This window comes from Sceloporus occidentalis, unplaced genomic scaffold (genome assembly GCF_023333645.1).
Source record: "Sceloporus occidentalis isolate IW3139 unplaced genomic scaffold, rSceOcc1.0.p SCAF_8, whole genome shotgun sequence".
Taxonomy (NCBI): domain Eukaryota; kingdom Metazoa; phylum Chordata; class Lepidosauria; order Squamata; family Phrynosomatidae; genus Sceloporus; species Sceloporus occidentalis.
Window position 1 is genome coordinate 16,204,463 of NW_028316988.1, and position 23,028 is coordinate 16,227,490.

At 43.3% G+C, this 23,028-nt stretch overlaps 2 protein-coding genes and 1 pseudogene across 2 annotated transcripts; 2 read left to right on the forward strand and 1 right to left on the reverse strand.

Moving 5' to 3' along the window:
- Nucleotides 1-4,012: 4,012 nt before the first annotated feature.
- On the forward strand, nucleotides 4,013-5,119 carry LOC149308037 (beta-1,3-galactosyltransferase 9 pseudogene; annotated as a pseudogene).
- Nucleotides 5,120-6,154: 1,035 nt separating this feature from the next.
- LOC149308038 (26S proteasome non-ATPase regulatory subunit 5-like) lies at nucleotides 6,155-13,992 on the reverse strand. The gene is made up of 10 exons (XM_089534967.1): nucleotides 13,801-13,992; nucleotides 12,446-12,590; nucleotides 11,600-11,713; nucleotides 10,892-11,020; nucleotides 10,518-10,627; nucleotides 9,928-10,070; nucleotides 9,133-9,324; nucleotides 8,544-8,653; nucleotides 7,784-7,924; nucleotides 6,155-7,141 (listed from the first exon to the last, which is right to left on the reverse strand). Exons 1-10 carry the CDS (start codon nucleotides 13,989-13,991, stop codon nucleotides 6,884-6,886), a joined length of 1,533 nt encoding a protein of 510 aa, XP_089391093.1. The 5' UTR covers nucleotide 13,992; the 3' UTR covers nucleotides 6,155-6,883.
- A 1,382-nt stretch (nucleotides 13,993-15,374) lies between these two features.
- LOC149308039 (protein CutA homolog) lies at nucleotides 15,375-22,453 on the forward strand. Its single transcript, XM_089536994.1, has 6 exons — nucleotides 15,375-15,686; nucleotides 17,000-17,148; nucleotides 19,541-19,600; nucleotides 19,722-19,767; nucleotides 20,586-20,635; nucleotides 21,386-22,453. Exons 1-6 carry the CDS (start codon nucleotides 15,603-15,605, stop codon nucleotides 21,486-21,488), a joined length of 492 nt encoding a protein of 163 aa, XP_089393120.1. The 5' UTR covers nucleotides 15,375-15,602; the 3' UTR covers nucleotides 21,489-22,453.
- Nucleotides 22,454-23,028: the final 575 nt, after the last annotated feature.

The following is a 23,028-nucleotide window of genomic DNA, read 5'->3' on the forward strand; positions in this document are numbered from 1 at the left end:
ACCTGTAGTTTGTTCTTCTTGGACATCCAATATGCAAAGGGATCTTTGTAGCACTTTTGAAACTAACTGAGTGAAAGACATTGTAGCATGAGCTTTGGTAGACTTGAGTCCTGGACTGTGGGAAATGGTGTATATCGATGTTGTTTAATAAGTGCATCATCATTAACAGAAGCAGCTGCATGGAACCCCTTCACAGCAGAAAAAAGCATCAGTGCCTCATCGGAAGAAGCAGAATCAATCAAGCCATCCTTATGGCCTCCTGGCACCCAGAGCACCTGTTTTGCAGATTGTAGGTATTTTGAAACGGTTAGTGCACCAACCCTTGGCAGCGCCAGTCGCAAGGCTGATGTAACAGGGAGGTCGGCTGAGCCGCCCAAGAGACCCCCGAGAGCAGCTGTTGGCAAGTTTAAATCATCAAGGCGTCTGCCCGAGGTTGAGTTTTTGCACCTGTGGGGAAAGAGGATCCTTTCCACATTCCCCGCACATGTGGCATTCTTGGCAAGACATCAGATCCCCTGGGCTCTCATAAACCTGGCTGTGCGCATTCCCATTTGACACAAAAGCTGTCACTCGTCCCTCTAGAGAACACCTCTCAGTGACCTGGTGATGGGCATCCAAGATGTTCTCAAGGGGGTTGGGACCGTACCACTTCAAGGCAGAGAGGAATTTCACTTGGGCATTCTCTCAAGTTCAATAAAAATCCCTGAAAGAGAACAAGTCTCAGACAGAGAAAAATGCTAATGGTACACTTTTCTTTTTGTACACACCTTTGTTTAAAAAGGAGTTCTAAAATACATGACATTTCCCCCACAGTTCCAATGGCACACCACATTCTGCTTCTTGCATAAGCTAGGATGGTCCTCATACTCTCGGTCTGGGTTGGGCTTCTAATTTGGTCTCTCTCCTCTTAAACCCTGGGATGCCATATAAACTCAGGAAGAAAAATCCTAGGGTTGGAGGTGACCCTGGAGATAACGTAGTCTAACCCTCTGTTCAATGTAGGAAGTCCAGAGTATCCCCAGCAGAAGATGGCTATCCAGACTCAGCTTGGAGACACCAAGTAAGGAACTTCACTGTCAGGTCATTGGTTGCATTGCCCAAATTTTGCCCTGTGTTCATCTCAAGCCTACCCTGCTGCCTTCCTGGACAGGGCTTAAAACCAGCATCAAAGGTAAGCAAACTACCACTCCCATCATGCCAATCACTGGTCACACTGGGGATGGTGGAACCTGTGGTCCACCAAATTCAGAGAACTTACATTTTGGAAGCACCATTTCTGGGAATACCCTTGAGTTATCCACTGTGGCGATGCCAATGCCTGGTTTCATCCCATCATGAAGTCTCAGCAGGAAAAAGGTCCCATCTTAAATAAGATGCAAGAAAATCCAAAAGCGGCGATGCCGTTTTTGGACCGACGCCACAGCATAAAATACATTGTGCAAGCTTTCAAAGCTTCCCTGGCTTCTTCATCAGGCAAAGATGTTGTAAATCATACGGGAGGAAATTAAAGTGGTTCAAACTGCATTATTTCTACAGTGTAGATGCACCCTACATAGTCAAAATATAACAAAGATCTGGATAGTGGGGAGAAGCACGGGGTAAGATTTGTTCATGGAGATGATATGGGTGGAAGGATACTCCACCTCACAGCTAACCACAGTTTAAGGAGGGAGGAAAAGAGTGGATGAACCCTTGCCATATTTCGCATATGACCAGATGCAGGAGCAATGGCTACCATAAATGGCCTCTAGAAACAGAATAGCCTGGCTTTTCAAACAACTATTAGCCCATTTGGAGAAGCCCTAACCTTTGACTGCTTGGATACAGCTTGCCTTCTTAAATTTTTAAATTTTAAAATTGCTCAATACATCACTTCCCAAGGAGAGAAGCAAAAGGATTTCACAGTGGATTGTGATCCCATGTCAGTGAAGAGAGAGGGATGGAGTTTGGACCAAAACAGATTGGGGGGAGAAAAGGTACTGAAGTCCCCAAAAAGCTGATTAGAAGTCACAACGTCTCATGCCACACATGTTTTCTATGAATGGCTGCCCTCTGCCGGACACATTAGGCTCAACTCTAAAACCCTCTAAAATCCACAACATTTCGAAGCTTTCAAAGCTCCACTGGCTTCTTCATCAGGCAAACATGTTAACTATCATACAGGAGCACTATTTCCCTATTGGATCACTTTTCATAAGGTACGCTGTGGCTCATTCAAGCATGGCATGTCAAGAAATCCCATTAACAAAACCATTGCATTAATAAAATGGGGTTCCAAAATACACCTTTCAGCTTTTCAATTAGCAAGTGCAAGAGTGGTTTCTGCATTTTAAACAAGATCTTAAAGGTTGTTGGGTCCGCTTGTCCTGCGATAATGCAACCTCCATCGACACTTTTGAGGATCTCATCTTCTCAGCCACGTCTCGTCGTTGTTGTTTTTTAATCTCAGAAAATGAGAAAACACAAAAGGCTAATTACCGGCCTTCGACGGCACTGTAACTGGATCGCTCTCCTCTGGAATTACATTTTCTTTGCTCAGAGCTGGATGAAAAAAAAATCCAACTTGATGTTGACAAGGAGGTAACTTTATCCGGACAGCCCTACATACCTGACATTGCTTTGAACGGAGAGATACTTTCCAAACTACCGAACTGCACACTTGATCTTCAAAAGACTCCAAAATAGTCACATCAGCAACATGCAGGTAAGCAATGAAGTTTGTTTCCCAACATCTAATGCAACTATACCTAAATATGAACTTACTGTTCATATTTAAAGCCTTGTTTTGTTACTGGAATGCATGCAAAATCAGGTTTATCATCTTTTCCCCCCCATTCTTTTCCATTTGTCTTTTCTATCCATGCCGGTTAGTAGGTCCCCAATACAAAAGGGCAGTAAATCCATTCAATTCCTTATATCTTTTGGATGATTTGTTGTCCCTTTGTTTCTGACTTACAGAGAACTTAAGCCAACCTTATCATGGAAAAACCTATCAATGGTAGGTTCAAAATGCTTGAATTCCTGAGGACTTAAAAAAGCTTAATTTTCTAAATAGTTTCCCTGGCTAAAAATACTTCAGAAAGCCAGAATAGTGTAGTGGTTTTAGAGTTAGACTACAACTCTGGAGACCAAGGTTCGAATCCCAGTTCAGTCATGGAAAGCCTCTGGGTGCCCTGGGCAACCCTCTCAGCCTCATAGGAAGAGAAGCCAAAACGAACAAACCATGCCGAGAAAACGCCATGATAGGGTCGCCATAAATCAGAAACGGCTTGAAGGAACACAACAAAAGTTGCAAAGACACTTTTACTTCCACATTTCTCTTTCATTTTGACCCAGCTCTGGCTTTTCCCATTTCAATTAGAATTAGGACATGCTGTTTAGATACATACTGTGGCCATATGGTAGGGTTACCGCATGTCCTCCTTTTCCCAGACAGCATGTTCAGAGCTAAAATTTCTCTCCGTATTACTAAATATCACTAAATAATTAATTAAAACTGCTACTCAAGTACAATGGTTAGGAATATTTCTAGTAGCGATCGTCACAGCTTATACAGAAAGGGCATTTAAAGTGAGAATCATTATAGTGATCAGTGGTTTCAAGTAGTCCAGTTGGTAAACTGTGTTTACGCATTTCAAAACATAGTACAGTGGTCTCTTGGTATCTGCTGGGGTTTAGTTCCAGGACCCCCTGTGAATACCCAAATCTATGGATGCTCAAGTCCCATTTTGCACAATGACATAATAAAATGGTGTCTCTTATGTAAAATGGCAAAGCCAAGTTTTGCTTTTTGGAATTTTTAAAAATGTATTTTCAAGCTGTGGATGGTTGAATCCGTGGATCTGTGGATACGGAGGGGCTGACTGTCGTATGGGATCCTTATCGTATGGGATCATAATAGAAGGAAACATTTCCTTTGCCACTGCAAATGGGGGAATGAGAAGACAAGAGTAACTGGGTTACTACAATTTTGAATGACAATATTAATCTCTCCTTACTTCATCCACAGCTGACCTTCTGCAGACTTCGCACTCACCAGTGGTGTTTCATTCTCTTCAACATTGTGCTGTTCCACATCTTGCTCTTCGGAGCAGACCTTGTGGAGGAGTACTTCTTGCAAGCTCTGCCCACTACTTACTATGATGTGAAGGTAATGGAAGCCAGGGAGAAGGCTCAGAAGTTGGATATGGCCACCATGAAGGCCAACGTCTCCAAGGCTTTCGTCGTCAGCAATTCAGAGGCCTGCTCTGGCAATGAGATCTTCTTGCTCACACTTGTCATCAGCCATCCAGAAAACTCATCACGACGCAACGCAATTAGAGGAACATGGGCTAATCTGACCCATGTCAGAGGTTATGGCACTCTTGTCTTGTTTCTGCTAGGGAAACCTTCTGAAGAATCCACTCAATGGGAGATCCTGAAGGAGATGGAGAAGCATCAAGACCTCATTCAAGGTATCTTTCCTGAGCCTCCAGAGAACCAGACCCTGAAGACCTTGGCGGCCATGGAGTGGACCATAACCTTCTGCTCTCAGGCCAGGTTCATTCTCAAAATAGACGAGGAGATGTTCATCAACCTCCCAACTCTGGTTGAGTACTTACTGAACTTAAGAGCCCGCCCCGAAGACATTTATCTGGGGAGGCTGGTCCATCAAGACATGCCCAACAGAAATGTTCAAAGTCGAGGCTTTGTTCCCCTACAAATATATCCAGAAAAATATTACCCTGACTACTGCAGCGCAACAGCATTTGTCATCTCTCGGGATGTGGCTCGGAAGATCTATGTGACGTCCAGAGATGTTCCACTTTCCCTGCCTCCTGGGGTTTTTGTGGGGATATGTGCTAAGAAGGCTGGCGTGACACCTGTCCACAGCTCACGGTTCTCTGGGAAAAGGCATATCCAGTATAACCAGTGCTGCTACAAGTTCATTTTCACTTCATCTGTAGCGAGAGAGAGCCAGCTGCTCCAAGAATGGGAGGAGATCAGCAATGGCAAAGACTGCACACTGCTGGAGACTTATTATGGACTTATTTCTTGCAGAGTCATGACATACCTGGATGGATTTAAACACCTGAGTGTTGATGCCCTTCAAAAAGAAGCCCTCGGGTTTTCTGATTAAAAATTCAACCCCGACCCCAATGTTTTAACAGAAGTTGTGCTAATGAAGATCACAGCAAATGATTTGCAAGTTTACTAGACTAGTTGTGTGCAGCAGTGTCTTTTTCGACAAACATCAATTCCAAACAGGGAAGCATCCACATTCAAGGAATGCACGAAAGGGTTCATGAGCCTATATGGAAATAACCATCAAGTCCATTATATCAGATCCATGCTTGGATCTGAAGCCTCTCAATTTTGTCTTCGGCATCTATTTTCATTGTGTAATACTCTTGTATTTTGTGGCTTAGTTGTTAGTCTCTCTAAGGGCAGGATATCATGTTTTATATAAATGAAGCAGAGCAAATTCCAAGACCGAGAAAGACTGAAAGCCTTGCTACTAGATTAATGTCTCCGATAGGTATCCCAAAGTAGTGTTTCAGCCTGATAGATAAAATATACAAGGGTTCGTTTCAAAATTGAAAGGAAGACTACTTCTCTCTCCTTTTGTAATCCCTTCATTACATACAGCTCAGGCAGGTAGAGACAATTAATCCCATGAGTGTCACTTTTTACATTTAAGAGGCCCAAATTTGAATTGGCAGCAACAGCATGAATCAGTTTCTAACTAATGATGGATGAAAATTTTGTTTGAAGTTTTAGGTCAACCTAACCAAATTCACAAAGTTCTTCACAAATAGGACCACGAAGTGGGAGAACCTATAAAAACCTAGAGAAGTGTTCTCTCTATGAATCTCTAGGTCCTCCAGCACAACTCTTACCATCAACATCTGGTTGGAATACCTAAAGATTTCTAGTTAGAACTTATTAATCAAATCCATGAATAATCAGATCTGCAAAAGTCAAAGCTGCAAATGTGGACGGCTGACTGTAGACTGCAAATGAGCAAACACAGTGGTGTTGGCACGTATATGATATTTGCAAAGAGTTTCAAAATGCATATCCAAAATATATAAAGCGGTCACTCATGCCAAAAACTACAACCAAGAAATATTACATGGTAGTAAATTCAACCACTTCAAATTACACATGGGCATCGATATTCATTATTTACCTTGTTTGGCAACCTTTATTCTGGTCCAAAAAGTCAATACGACGCAAGGCTATTTTAAGTACACAACCAAAGGGACAGTTAAGCACACACTTGAAACTGAAGTGTGAACAAACCACGAGATCAAAACCTGTGTTTGCGAACACGGGTATCAAGTGTACACACTCGCGTCTCAAGATGAGCCTGATGAAATAATTCAAAGCAGGATGAAATAGAGATCACAGCCCCCTCACAGATGAAAGAAATGCTCCATCTTACTAAAACAGTAGAACTTTTAGCAAAGCTACTTTCCAACACAGTAAAATAACTCTCAGTTTAAGAGCCCAGAGTACTCCACACCCAAAGATTTGAGCCAAAATTGAGAACACACACTATAGGGCGCTGGATCATGACCATCTAACTGGGAACCAAATTCCTCCACAATTTGCTTCAAAGTAAGCTGCACTTAGAAGCTTGGTCAGTTTTAAAGGTAAACATATTCTTTCAACTGGATCATGGAAGACAGAATATCCCTCTCTGTCTCTCTTTCGTCACATCATTTGTACCCATTTATCTCTCATTTCAAAGTCAAACTACCAAAGCCAATTCCTTCCTCAGATTTTTTTTTCCCTTTCCCCTTCTTGCTCACAAAGTCAAAGTCTGTCAAGAAGGGCCAAGATAGTCTTGCCACCTCTGGGTTTACCAGACAGCGATTTAAAGCCAGTCTTCTGAACGTTATTCAGCTCCCTCCACAGCCGTGGTTGAAACAGCCTTGACATAATAAGGCCCTTCATGCAGGTAAGCTCGAAGCCTTAAGTAATGCTGGTTCCCAAAGACTTCAGCAATGGTCTTTGAACTGGCTAAGGCCTTCACCAATTCATATTTCGCCTCCTTAGAGGCTTTGTCTGGCTCCACCGACCGGTCCACGACGTATTCCACAAAGCCAGGGCTGGCTATCATCAGCCTCTGGGCCCAGGGTTGGTTAGCAATAGCCTACAATATTAAAAAGAGAGAGAGATGAAACCTCTGTACCACCTTCATACTATCACGATAAGCTTTCAAGTTGCTCCACCCAATGGTATCTCTATACTTTCTTGGCAATTCATTCAGACAAGGTATGCCATTGCCTTCCTTTTAGGATGAGAGAGTATGACTTACCCAAGGCCACCCAGTGGGTTCTGTGACCAAGCAGGGACCCGAACCCTGGATGAGTCCTCGTCTAATAGTCAAATAACCACCCACGCTGGCTCTCATGCTTATCAGATGCTTGGCCATAGACAAGAAACACACGGCTATCCAGATGTTGTGGGGAAAAACCTCCCATCTTCCTTCACTATGGGCTATGCTGGCTAGGCTTGATGAGAGTTGCCCTAGCTAACATGACACCTGAAAGGCCACAGGTTTACCATCATTTAAGTTTGCACCTTCTGCTCCGTTTCATCTCAAACTGACCACCCAGACCTGAAGGTATTGTTGACCTCCCCACACAGTCACCCTTTTTGTAATATCTTGTCTTTTGGAGATTTCAAAAGCTCAACTATAATTACTGAACTTCTTTGTTCTTAAGGAAGGCATTCCCTGAGGGCAGAGTTCTGGATTAAAGTCAAACATGTCTCTATTAAAAAGGGCACTTACCGTGAACACCCTCAAAGCAGCACAGTGGAGGTCAGGGAATGGCTGTGTACTGATGCTCCTGAAAAGCTCCAAGGGCTGGCTGGCGAGAGAAGAGAACCAGGATTCTGTCATCCCCAGAAGGTCTTCTGTCTGATGATCCAGCTGTGTGCAAAAGGCAAGTAAGTGAACTGGCAAAGGTACCTGATTGTTTTCTTGAAAGCTCAGAATAAACATTCATGTTTATGGCATTCCCCTTTCAACCTGTTGACCTTCTGTCCCTCATCTAACCATGGGGCTTAAAATGCAGACAAGATGGTTGGAAATTAAGGATGGAGAAATATTCCAATAGGGTTCAAGGAGTGGAGATTATAGGGGATTGATATTGTTAAAATAAACTGCTGTCTCCACTCATTGAAACCTACTGGGAAAATTCTCCATCAGCTACTTTCTCCCTGACACCTAGAGAACACAGAACACTATCTTTGGAATAGATAACACTGGCTATATTACATTCCATTCTAAAAGTAACCACCTCACACAGATTTCAGGTTCACCCTGCACTCAGGAATCTGGAAGATGGATGGTAGTGGACAGGTTCACATTTTCAACAAGCCCAAAAAGGCTATTATCCTCTCAGATAAAAATCCTCTCAAATGCTTGTTACAAATCTTTTATGGCAAATGTGCAAATGTCCAAGGCCATCTAACTCAAAAGGGCAGATTTCGTCCTGTAGTGCTCCCATTCTTGAGAAAAGGCGACATTTTAAATTTCATTAACTTACCATCAGGTACAAAAGAGATGAAATGGCATCCAGACACCGGATTCTCAACTCCGTCGGGGCATTCTTTGACTGGTGTCCTATTCTGTTTAGCACACTGTGGAATCTACTTCCTAGGGAGAAAAAGAAGAGAGATTTTTCATTATTCAAAACTTTGCCACCTACAAAGTCCAAATCTTTCTCCTGCTAGGCCAGTATTGCTTATGCAGGTCGGCACCTGGTGAACATAACAAGTATTTTATCAGTGCATGATCCCTTTGTTTGAGCCAAAATTAAATCAGTCTCTAGTTAACAATGGCTTCCTTGTTGCTTATAAACAAAAAACAGTAACTTTGGGACAAGCCAGGATCTTTAAGCAAATTGATCCTGGCTTGTTCCACAGCTGGTAAACATACTGTCCCCATTTCAGGGTTACACCTAATGCTATGCAAGTGGAGCCTTGTTCATACAACTGCTGTTTACTACCCACACGCAGCCAGGGCCCCTACTAAAATGGAGTGCCTCTTTACATGCAGTAGTTACAATGACCGTTCTTTTCTCCTGTGACAGCACTTCTTATGTTTACATGCAGACAAATACAGAGTGTACAAACCTTTCTTTTGCAACACCAGCTTCCCCTCCACATTGGATCCCAAGATCCCAAGGGTGTCCACACCTACACCAAACATGGTCGGGTCCTGCCCTTCTGCCATGCCAAAGACTTTGTCCACAAAGGCAGGGTATCTCTCGCAGATCTGCTGGGGGCTGTCAACTATAACCAGGTTGCCAAAAAATTTCACAAAGCCTAACAAAAAGAGAAAAGGGTTGTGAGTCCAGGAGTTAGTCACACTGTCTAGAAACAGCACCTGTAAAAAGAAATAAGACAGCCAAGCAGATGATTCACATACCTCTTGGACAATGGTAATGGGAAAGAACGTACACCACCCTACCCCAGTTGAAAGCCTGCCGGAAGTGATGATGCCAAATCCCATCATCCCCAGCCAGAGGATCAAATTAAATGGTGGCTCATGAGCCACAGACAGTTCTTGCGGTCTGAGAGCTTGGCCTTTTTGACCAGTTTGCTGTTAGGATCCTGGGCTGACCTTTACAAATACAACAATGCTGGCATTTGTTCAGGGAGGGGTATAGAAATGTTTAAAGCCCAAACCCTCTATACCAAACAGGCCTGCAAAGAACTAACCTCACCACCTCCCACAATACAATATAAAGTCCCATGAAGCAGACACCTTGCTAAAGCTAAGTAGGGCTAGGCCTGGTCAATGCTTGAATGGGAGACTACCTAGAAACTTCTGATTTGCATGATGGAACAGAGGTGGGGTATACATCTATTAGATTTTTTAAAAAACCAAAGAAGGAAAATGATGCCAACAAGGGACATCTGAATTACCTGGCAAGTAGAAGCCTGAGAAGGGATCCGAGTCAGCCCCAATTATTATATTGGAAATCTTATCAATGACTCCTTGCTGAGCCAGATACTGGCGTCCATGGTGGGTCTGAGCAAGCGATGTCACCATCTCTATACAGGTAGCTCTACAATACATAGATATGGATCATTAATTTAAGATTCCTCTTAAATTCAAACAATTCAGCACATGTCATTCCTGAAACAGGAGAGACTCAAACTCAGTTCCGCATTTGATCAAACATTAAGGGAGCAGCAGTCAACACACAAAAGCACAGACCAGCAAACAATAATATGTGTTGAACTGAAAGCCAGTATGGTGTAGTGGTTTCAGAGGTGGGCTATGATGCTAGAGATCAAGTTTAGACTCCCTGCTCAGCCATATTAACCCTCTGGGTCACCTTCAACATGTCACACTCTCTCAGCCTCAGAGGAAGGCAATGGCAAATGCTCTGTAAATTTGTCCAGCCTTCAACTCTGATTAGTAAATGAATACATTAAACAGCTAGTAACTAAAGAAACAGTATCAGGCCCAAAGCTACTCCAAAGGCAAAACGTGTAATAAAGCCATTTACCTGACAAGTACATCATTCCCTGTCAGCTCTCCAATCAGCTCCGATATTAACCCACTGTTGACACAGTAGTTCAATGAATCTGCAGACACCGAGGAGATACCGATGACTAGCTAACACAAAAGGAAAGAGAACAATGAGAAACCTTTAAAGACAGAAGAGTCTGTTAATTTAAATATTATCTCCTTTGTTGTTGTTGTAGCAGCAATTTGATGGGAATGGTAAATTTCCTCTCAGACTAACCCACTCTTCAAAGGGGTCAGCAAAGGTAGAGTGTACAACTGTTGCCTTATGGACATGCCCAAGGTGAGCGTTCTCTTTGCGTCTTGCCAGTATCAGCAAACTTCTAGTCCACCAAGGAACATAAGCAATCTTGCCTCATAGACACGATAGCGTATGATGTCACTCTTGGCCATAACTTTCTTCAAGTCAATGAGCAAGTTCCCTGCAAGCAAAGCTTCCAAGCCTTCAGGTGTTTCTGCTACCCTCGAGAGTGACTTGATGGCCTAGAAAAGAAAGAAGAATGGCTATAGGAGCAATAGAAGAAACAGATGGCAGAATTGATAAGACAAAACACACTTCCAAGGTAAAGAAGCTGAAAGTTTTGCCATCTTGGATCCCATTTTGGAATAGTGCTTCCAGGAGAGTTTGAGGAGGTCTCTTTCGGAGCAAGGTAAGTGTAGAATTCAAAGATATAGCTGTATTAATCTGTAAAATCAGTATATAAAGAGGTCTTGTAGCACCACTGATTTCAAAACGCATCTGAGGAAGTAGACTTAAGTCTATGAAAGTTCATGCAACTTCTTTCTTTCAGTTATTCAGAAAGGTGCTGCAAGGCGAGTGTTGGTGAAGGATGAGGAATTATGCATCTTATCGAGGCTCCTATTGCACCCCTCCACTGTTCACCAACCCAAATATCTAGTCCCAAAATGGAGAAGCATGTTCTCAAAAGAATCAAGTGTTCACAATTCTTCATTTTAAAGCAACTAGGCCTCAAATGGGAAATGTGAGTGGGTGTGCCCCCCAGATCAGCCACAGCTGCACACCCCTGATCTGATGTGCATGGGAGTATGAAAAAGTCTTACCTCCTTGGCCACTGCTATTTTCTCTGCAGCGATGCAGTAGATGACCTGCCTCAGCAACTCGGGGGTGTTCAGGATTTCTTGAACGGCATCTGGGTCTTCGACTATCCTTCCAACCTAGGGATTCAGTGTGACACTGTAAGATGTCATTATAGGCAGTTTCGAATACCTACCTGCAGCACAAGCATATATGGCAAAATAAAGAATGCATAGAATCATAGGGTTGGAAGAGACCCCAAGGGCCCTGATCTAGTCCAATCCCATTCTGCCATGCAGGAACTCTCTTTCAAAGCATCCCCATTGGCAGATGGCCATCCAACCTCTGCTGAAAAACCTCCACAAAGGCAGCATCTTCCACTGTTGAAAAGCTCTTACTGTGAGGAAATCCTTCCTAATATTTAGGTGGAGCCTCTTTTCCTGTATCTTGCACCCATTGCTCCATGTCCTATTCTCTGGAGAAGCAGAAAACAAGCTTGCTCCATCCTCATCCCTTCAAATACTTAAAACAGGGCTGTCGGATCACCTCTTAACCTTCTCTTCTCCAGGCTAAACATCCCCAGCTCCCTGGGTCTCTCCTTGTAAGGCATGGTTTCCAGACCCTTCCAATTTGGTCACCCTCCAGCTTCTCAACATCCTTTTTGAACTGTCTACTTTCCCCCTTCAGTCTTCCATTACTATTAGTCTTCTTGTTTAATAAGAAATGCCATACACTGTTGTAGCATCTCAATGAACCACAGAAGAAAGGAGCAGAGCACCGGCGTCACTTTCGTATCAGTAACCTTCACATTAAATGTGTGTCCCCTCCTCAGTCAGAGATGACCAAACAGGAAAGATCCCATGCTTACTTACCTGAGAGATTGTGAGGATTTTGACCGAGTCGTCGGGATGAAAGAGCCCTTTCTGAAGCTCTTCGCCAAAGTGCTGGATGACATACAAGGGGTCCATGACTTGGAGAAACCGCTCCAGGATGGAGACGCAGAGAGAGATCTGCTCACTGTTTGGCAATGATCGAAGAAGGAAAGATCAGCAAACCGTTCACCAAAATTAACACCCAGCAGAGAATGGGCCACTAATGAAGCAAAGGCAAAGGCTCCTTGCCTATCCTCCCCCCAAAAGGCTTTGCATTCAGCAACAGAACAAGACACAGGTCAATGTGGAAATCACTCCTCCCAACCCAGGGTCATCCAGTATGTATGTATGTATGTGTGTGTGTGTGTGTGTGTATATATATATATATATATATACACACACACCCCACTCTCTTCCATGCCAGCATTCCCTGAGGATGCCAGCCACAGAAGTTGGCAAAACGTCAGGAATAAAGTCTTCTAGAACATGGACACAGAGCCCAAAAAACTATGGCTGCCGGCCATGAAAGCCTCCGACTTCACATTGCCAAGAAAACCCCAAGACAGGCTGGCCTTTGTTGCTGCCTCCCTTCCAAGTCCCTCTTGACTCATCTGGAGACTCACGCTATAGAAATAGATGTATTTACATAGATATATATATATAGAGAGAGAGAGAAACATTATATATATAAATACACACACACACACAGAGATAGATATACATTAAACATATAGAAACATAATATATATTTACACACACACATATACAAACATTATATATATAGAGAAACACTATATATATATATAGAAACATAATATATTTACACACACATATGCAAACATAAAAACATAATATATGTATATATACACATATACTAACACTATACATATATAGAAACACAAAAACAAAATATACAAACATTATATATACACACACAGAGACATACATATGCATTATATATATACATATATATATATAACATAATATAAATATGCACACATACATGTACACAAATAATATATATATACACACACACACATATACATTATATATATATATAGCAACATAATATATCTATATATACACAAATACATGTACAAATATTATATATATATATATATATATACACAGACTATATATATATATATATATATGTATACAGAAACGTTATTATTATTATTATTAATGTGTATATGTATTGTTTCTCTCTCTCTCTCTCTCTCTCTATTATATATATATATATATATATAGACACACAGATATCCAAGCCTTATGGGCTTTTCTAGGCCAGGTCTGTGCCGAGGGAGGCTGCCCCAATTAAGGAGGGCTTCCTTCGCTTCGGAGGGAAGACTGACCTGTCTCCGCGAGCCATGAGCGCGAAGAGCCCGGCCAAGGAGAACTCGGGCCCGCGCTCTTTCAGGGCGGCGGGGGGCAGGGCCTGGAGGGCCACCTTCAGGGCCCTGAGCTCCTCCAAAGGCTCCTCCAGCCGCGAGGAGGAGACCCTCCCCAGAAGCTCCAAGGCAAACTCCGCTCCCGGCGCCGCCATTTTGAAAAAGGGAAGGAAATGGAGGAAGGGAGGGAAAGACGGGGAACTCTCGCGAGACTTCCGGCCTCGGCGACTCCTCTTCTTACGAGCCACGCCCTCTTTGTTCGTCATGGGTGCGATCCCGGCTCTGATTGGGCGGCACAAAGGGGGCGGGGCGGCCCAACTCGCCTCAAGAGAAGCGGAGGCTCGAGTTTTTTACTACACTTCCGTGGTTCCCAATGAAAGCCTAAATGGGAAAATGCGCATGCGCATTGTGGGCCATCCACTCATGTTGGTGTCGAAATTTACCGGAAGTGACGATCGCACATGCCATCCTTTATCTCTTTGGTGCTCTGTTCTGGCAAAGCAGGGAAGGAGGTCTCTGAGCATGTGCAGAGTGTCGTTTTCTCCTCTCTCCCCCCCTTCTCTTTCTCTCTCCCAGTTCATCCCCACTGAGGATAAGGATGGAAACCACATCCTAGGCTTGCATCTAAGCATTGCAGAGTTAATGCATTTTGACATTGCTTTAACTTGTGCCACAGCAAACTATAAATCCCAGGATTCCATAGCATGGAAAGTCCATGCAAAACCTGAACAAATAACAAAATAAATATCATATATATGTGTGTGTGTGTGTGTGTGTGTATATATATATATATATATACACACAGTATATAATATTTCTATATGTATGTGTGTGTATATATATATAATGTTTCTCTCTCTGTGTGTTTATATATGTGTGTGTATATGTTTCTATACATATATATAATGTTTATATGTATGTGTGTGTGTATATATATATATATATAATGTTTATACGTGTGTGTGTATAACGTTCCTCTCTCTCTCTCTCTCTCTCTCTCTCTCTGTGTGTGTGTGTGTGTGTGTATATATATATATATAATGTTTGTACAGTATTTTATATCCTGGTTTATATTTACTCTTTGACTGTAAATGAATGAATGAGTGAAAGCTCATTGGTGAACCAAAGGAACCCTGAAGAGATAAGAGATTAAAGCATTAATCTAAACAGATAGAGATCAATGCACTAATGATTAACCCTTCACAGACACACATCAATCCTTAACAGATATAGATCAACTCTGTGACAGTGGAGCTTAATGCAAAACATTGGGAGAAAGATTAACAATTAAAAATCACACCTTTTGCAAAACCTCAAGGCTATAACGAAATAAGGGATTATTGCAATCCAGGTGCAGCATGTTTCCCCAGCATTTTACATGTTAATAAAGGAGATTGAAGCCAAATTGCCTTTGGCTTCAATACAGAGCTGCTTGGAAGGAAGGAGGAGTTTTAATCCCAGATGCCAACCCCCTTTTTTGCATTGCAGTTTGCATGCTGTTCTCGCAGGCAAGTCAATTCTTGTTTCCCTTTTCCTAGTGATCCTGTTTGGAAAAGTGGAGGAGAAAAGACCAAAGAAGAGGGGAAAAGAGGCTTTCCCATCACCTTGAAATATCTATGGTCTATTTATTGCAGCCCCAGGAATTTATTGCAGGCTTCAGCACCTGGAATTGATTGATTAATTGGTGATCGGTCTCCCATCCAAGGGCCATCCAGGGCTGGCCCTGCTTAGCAGCCAAGACCAAGGCCTCTGTTTCAAGGTGGAAGATGGAAGGGTTGAGGCAACGTTGCCATCAAGCGCTGCTGGCTTTGAAACCAAGTTGGGCTTCTCGTCCAGGTTGCATCATGCTAGTAAGTATCACATCCCTTTTGTGTGTGTTGTGTGTATTTGTGTGTGTTGTGTTGTGTGCCTTCAATTTGCTTTTGCAAAATCTGGAGGGAGAAGAGGGGAGGAATGGCATGCATTAAAGGCAGGGGAGAGCCACAAGTGTTGTTGCCACAGGTGTGCAACACAACAAAAAGCTGAAATCCATGGCATGCAAGGTTGTGTGTGTGCGTGTGTGCATTTCTGCTTTTCAAGTCATTTCTGACTTATATCAGCCTTAAGGTGACTCCATGATGGGGTTTCCTTGGCAAGATTTGTTCAGCAGAGGCTTGCTTTGAGGCTGAGAGAGTGTGGTTTTGCACAGCCGAGCCAGGATTCGAACTCTGGTCTCTGGAGTCATAGCCCAGCACTCAAAGCACTGCACCACGCTGGTCCTTGACCCCAAGCTACATCCCATTAAATTGTTGTATTTGTTGTTTTGGATTCTTATAGGGACCCTAAAGGTTTTCTTGGCATGTTCCTTCAGAGGTATGCCATTGCCTTCCTCTGTGGCTGAGAGAGTGTGACTTGCCCAAGAGTCACCCAGTGGGTTTACACGGCCAAGTCAGGATTCGAATCCTGGTCTCCGGAGCCATAGTCCAATGCTCAAACCACTAGCTCTAACCCTGGTCTCTCAGAGTCCTAATCCAATATTCAGACAACTAAGCCACACTTGAGGCTGCGGCCACACCGCAGAATTAATCCAGTTTGACACCGCTTTAACTGCCATGGCTCCATCCTACAGAATCCTGGGATCTGCAGTTTGCCATGGCACCACAGCACTCTGGCAAAGCAGGTGAACCATCTCACAGATACTACAGATCTGAGAATGCCATAGCATAGAGTCATGGCACTTGAAGTGGTGTCAAACTGCATTAATTCTTCTGTGTGTCAGGAGAGCATGGAACATGGCATGGAGTCATGGCACTTGAAGTGGTGTCAAACTTCATTCATTCTGCAATGTGGCAGGCAAGCGTGGAGCATAGCATGCAGCCATGGCACTTGAAGTGGTGTCAAAGTGCATTAAATCTTCAGTGTGGCAGGAGAGTATGGAGCATAGCATGGAGCCAGGGCAGTTGAAGTGGTGTCAAACTGCATTAAATCTTCAGTGTGGCAGGAGAGTATGGAGCATAGCATGGAGCCAGGGCAGTTGAAGTGGTGTCAAACTGCATTAAAACTGAAGTGTAGACACAGCCTAACTCTCACCGTACATGACTGTTTCATAAACCAAAGGCCTTTGTAACAACTGGCGTTTATTAATGTCTATATATTTGACTTTCTATCTTCTTTCTTCTTCCAGGCCCTGGGTTTTTCCTTGCTGATGTTTCCACTGCTGAGGACGATAGGCCTCCAAGTACACTCTGCCATTACCGGCAGCTACATCTCCGGATCCCATTCCCTGGCTCTCGTCAGTTGCCCCAACGAACAAATTGCTCGGGATATTGCAAGGTACGTCCGCCGACACATTCTTGGCTCAAGAGGCTGGTTAATAATTGAAATCCTCATTCGCTCAAGCCCTTGAACGGCTGGCTCAGGTTGCCATTAGGTACCCGCTGAGAACATTCAGCTCTTTGGGGTCAGGCGAGTGCCAGAAAGGCAATGGTTCAGAGCTGTAAATACATAGAGCTGCTTTACATAGAGACGGTTAGAGATTAAAAAATGGGACGTTGGGGGGAAATGTGGATAGGTTTGCCATTTGGAAAACCAGGGAGGGCACACTTGGACATAGAAGTAGGTTCTGCTCCCACTGGCAGTGAGCTCTAGTCTCACAAAACCACACTTCCAGTCTTCCAAAGCATGGTGCCATGGCTGTTAAAGCGGCATCAGACTGGATTATTTCTGAGTGCGGACGCAGCTTTGGAGGGTCTGGACTCGGTCCACATGGCTTCCGAAAACACTACGATTGTTTGGATGCTGAACCAGTTATTTGCAGAGCCCAATAACTGGATCTGTCTTTTATGGTTCAAATGTCTGATCACATAGAACCTTATTTATTGAGACCCATAAAAGTTGGGGAAAGGGGACTATGAACCATCAGGGAGCCAGAGGCAGATGTGATGACTTCCGCTTCTGAGCTTGAAGGACTGGTCTTGTTGCAAACACTGAATCTTTGTGAACAGAATAAATGTTTACCAAGGGACACTGAGTTCTCCTGTGCTTCTTTTAGTAAACAGAGGTAGTTCTCTCTCTCTATATATATATATATATATACACACACACGCACACACTATTTTGGCAATGCAACTCTCCAGAATGCAGTTAGTTGGACACCGATAAAGTTCAGAAGTTTTCTTCCCGTTGCAAACCATGCAACGTTCGAAGGCAGTTCACAATTCAGGACTTATTGACGTTCGCGTGTGGTTGTTTTGTGTAGAAAACAGCCTTTTCTGTGCAGCAAACAGCCTTTTCTGCATGGAAAAATCATATTGCAATGCAGAAACGTCGATTCGTTTACAGCGCAACGGTGGAATTAAACCCAGAAGCATTCGTTGCAATTGCTGCCTTGGTCGGATGACTATAAGTAGTAGCTATAGCTGATAAAATGCCTGCGATCTATAAATAGCTATCCAAAGCCTATCTCCGTATGTAGTAGGGACGAAAAAAGGAAATTTCCAGGCTAGGGATTACTCAAAGAGGGATTGCAAATAAGATGGCTATAATGCCGTTATAAAAATCTATGGTATGGCTGTATTTGTAATACATTGCATATTGGATACTCCATCTTGGAAAGGAGAGCACAATGGGGGAAAGAGTAAGATTTCTGATAGTCTGTAGTCCCAGGGGAGAAAATTGTTCCCCAGATCTATCGCTATTGTTCACCTTTGGCATCGCAAATGGAAAATGTCATTCTGCAATGAGGCATCATCAAGTGATAAATGCCAACCAGGGTAACAACGGCAAGCCTCCCTCGTGTAACATGGTTATAGCATCTAAGAATCCTAGAGCTGGAAGGGACCCCCAAGGGTCATCCATACAAAGCCTATTCTGCCCTGCAGGAAGAAACAAAGCACTCTCAACAGATGGTCATCCAGCCTCTGTTTAAAAACCTCCAAGGAGGAGACCACACCACTCTCCAAGGTAGCGACTCCACCGTCGAACATCTCTTACCATCAAGACGTTCTTCCTAATGTTTAGGTGGAATCTCTTTTCCTGTACCTTGACTCCATTGTTCCATGTTCTAGTCTCTGGAGCAGCAGAAAACAAGCTTGCTCCGTCCTCAATAGGACATCCATTCCAATATTTTAACATGGCTCTCATATCACACCTTGATAGTCTCTTCTCCAGGTGAAACAGACCCAGGTCCCTAAACCGTTCCTCGTAAGGAATGGTTTCAAGACCTTTCCCCCTTTTGGTTGCCCTCCTCTTGTTGATCCGACCCTCTGGACTTCCCAAGATCTTGTATTTTTTCAAAAATCAGTGCTTTAAAATATCCATCCTTTTTTAAAAATTACTTTGTATTAACATAAAAAAAAGCCCACACAAACCATACAGATCAATGAACTTATCTGCAAACGCAAGAAAATAACCATTTGCATTTTACATTGTGCGTTGTTGCTTGTAATGCCTTCCCATCGAGTTTTGTCAGTGTTTCTCATTAACGTTTTCTTCCTCCATAATTCCCCTTTTCACTCATCTTTCTATCTGTATAAATAATGAAAGGTCCGTTTTCTTCTTCTAATGTCCCCGGTTGTTTCAATCAATTGCATGGCCGAGGATCAGAAAACTGATTCGCAAAGAAAGCCATTGACCTGAATTTAAACTCTGGAAGCACAAGGCAAAGCTGGCGCACAAAGCACAAAGAGGCCCATGTATGATAAACCTTCTCTGTGTTTTTTCCTAGGGCGATTATGGAGAAACACTTGGCCGCTAGCGTGGATATCTTACCGAGAACCTCGACCATGTGAGTCAAGAGTCAAACCCATTTGACCTCCCCAGAAGGATGGTGTGTGGTTGCCAATCTCCCCCGGATGCTGTGCCCTTCCTTGTGTTTAAGATGGCTTTCTTCTTGGCTTTTGGTGCAGGTATTTTTGGAAAGGGGAAATTGAAGAAGCTACAGAAATACTCCTGGTAAGCTTACGAGAACCAGACGCCGATCCCTTGATTGGTTGGAGAAAGCATTTCGTTTCTGGAGGAAAGAAAAATTTGGCATCTTTATCCTTTTGGCTTTAAAACGTACAGTGGGCCCTTGGTCTCCGCTGGGGTTTGGTTCCAGGATCCTCCATGGATACCAAAATCCCTCGATGTTCAAGTCCCGTTAAATACAATGGTGTAGTAAAATGGTGGCCCCTATGGCAAAATCCAGGTTTGCTTTTTGGAATTTGTATATATATATATATTTAATATATTCAAACAGTGGATGGTTGAATCTGTGGATAAAGAGTCTGTGGATATGAAGGGCTGACTATACAATATTAGACTGCCAGAGGACATTAATATGGTAGCCTTAAAACACTGGGAAGGAGATGAAGTTCACCGATTATACTTTTACTGCAGTTTCATATTTGGGGTCTAAATCACTGGTGTGAACCTTTTTGGATTCAGTCCAGTATGGATTCTTACCAGACTCAGACCAGTGGGCTGAACCAGGTTTAATGTTTTCTCTTACCAGGTTTAATACCATCCACAGGTTAATGCAAGTTAACCTTTGAATTGTTGTAACAGTCATCTGTTTGCACAGGTGTGTGTGTGTATCTGTGTATATGTGTGCAGAGAGACCTTTCCTGCTTTTTGGGATATGATATTTAAATCTGAAATCTTGCCAAGTTTTGAATCGTTCATTATTTCCATCCAGCTTCCTGCTCCTTTTCATGTCAGCGTTACTCTGCAAAGCATCTTCCATCTTGCTTAGAGCAATTCCTAATTCTGTGTACTTTCTTTTCCCCCAGCTGCTGAAAACAAGGACTTCCAAGATCAAGGAGCTGTCGGATTATATCAGGTGAGGCTCTTCTGTCTCAGTCTTTTCTCCGCTCAACATTTTGGACTTCAGCACCCAGAAGTCGCAGTCGGCATGATCAATATTCAAGTATTCTGGGGACTGAAATCCCAAACACCTGGAAGGCTATAGTTTCAGAACCACTATTCTTAACCCCAGATGGTTACAATTCTGCCTTTGAGGTCCTTGACTCTTCCAGAAACCCTAAATTGCCCATTTGTGGCAAAAATAGTCCTATCCCATCCACCTAACATGCAGTTGATCCATCTTTCTCTGACACAACACCTTTCCAGAGATATTGGACTACATCATCCATTACCCCCAGCCAGCAATTCTATAGCTTGTCTTGGGATGATGAGAGCTGTAGTCTACTCCATCTTGTTGTATGTTGTCAAGTGTTGTGTGTCACGCCCAAAGTCACCCAGTGGGTTTCTCTTTCCAACTGAGAATCCGAACCCTGGTCTCTTGGGACCCTAATCCAACACTCAAATGACTGCTCCACACAAACTCTCATCACAAATTGTTGTTGCGTGCCTCCAAGTTGTTTCCGACTTGTGACCCTAAGGCAAGCCTACCATGGGGTTTTCTTGGCAAGATTTGTTCAGAGAAGCTTTGCCATTGCCTTCCCCTGAGGCTGAGAGAGTGTGACTTGCCCAGTCAATGGGTTACATGAACAAAGGCCCTGAATCAAAGGGGTCGGACTACAATCTTCGTTCTAAAAGTGAGAATTCAGTTTTTCCCTTCTTTTTCCAGGTCTGCGCATCCTTTTGAAATCCCTGAATTGATCAGCCTACTCATCGACCAGGGAAACCCAGCCTATTTAAAGTGGATCGAGGAGAGCATCCCATACGATTAGACACTAGGGTCCAAAAGATGCTTCCAACCAGCCCTGCACAAAGGACCCTTGGTGCCATGTTCTCTGAAAAGCGCATCAGCAATTAAACTCAGAACGGATCTCTTTCTCATACCTGAAAGCACAGTTCGGCTCTGGAGAAAAACTGGAACTTATATAATAATTGAATATTTTTATTTGGCATTTCAAGGCAAAACTGGAAGAGGAGCATCAGGAGGATTTATATACACAGACAGTAGGCCCTTGGTATCCACTGGGGTTCGGTTCCAGGACCCCCCATAGATACCAAAATCCATGGATGATCAAGTCCCATTGAATATACAGTGACACAGCTAAATGGCGTCCTTTATATAAAATGGCAAAAGGGTTTGCTTATTGGAATTTATATATTTTTAAAAAATATTTTCATGCCATGGATGGTTGAATCCATGGATAAAAAAAATCCATGGAGGTTTGCCGTTGCCTTCCCCTGAGGCTGAGACAGTGTGACTTGCGCAAAGTCACCCAGTGGGATTTCATGGCCTTGCACACTTCGTAAAGGCTATTTTCATCGATCGGAGCGGGTCTCTGCAAATTATGGCTTGCAACTCATTTCAGATTGGAAATATAAAGGCCAGTTTCAGAGCCTGAGAAGCTTCTCTTTAATCTGCTGCATTAAGCACTAAACCTCTGGCAACATCTGGCAATGCATTCCTCCCAGGGTTACAGATGCAAATCTCTTAGACAATGCGGAGCTAAATCCTGTTGCTAGATTTGATTAGAGTAGATCCAGTAATCTGTGGAATTTACCTCTATGGTGACTCAGTTATTGAATTGGTCTACTCTAATTGGGACTAACCAACAAGATCCTGGCCACTGTATGTGTGTCGATTGTGTTTTTGTGTAAATAAAGGGGGTGGGTGGAGGAAATAAAGTTGTGTCTCTTTCTCCCAGATTACACTTATCATTTTTGCTTTGAGGTTTTTTAAAACAGAGGTAGAAGAGGGGAACTAGTTTCTCTCCCAAGGTGCATCTACACTGCAGAAATAATGCTGTTTGACCCCACTTTAACAGCCACAACTCCATCCTGGGATTTGTAGTTTGGCAAGGCACCAGTATGCTTTGGCAGACAAGGCTCAAGATGTTGTTGCATGCCTTCAAATCATTTCTGACTTAGGGTTTTCTTGGCACACTTCTTCAGAAGGGGTTTGCCATTGCCATCCTTTAAGGCTGAAAAAGCGTGACTTGCCCAAGTGGGTTTCCACAACCAAGCGGGGTTCGAACCCTAATCTCAAGAGTCAGGTGCTCAAACAACTCCGCCACACTCTCTTTCTAATGTCCTTGTCAAACTACAAATCCCTTGCGTCAGCTCTGGCGCCACAACAAACTACAAATCCCAGGGCTCCAAAGGATGGCGCCACGGCAGTTAAAGTGGTGTCAAAGTGCATTATTTCTCCAGTGCAGATCAGACCACAATCTAAAGCAATCCTCCCCAATCCAAGCAACGCAAACGCCTTGGCAAGACTTAAAATGGCTCCTTTTATTTTTAATCATTGTACATCAG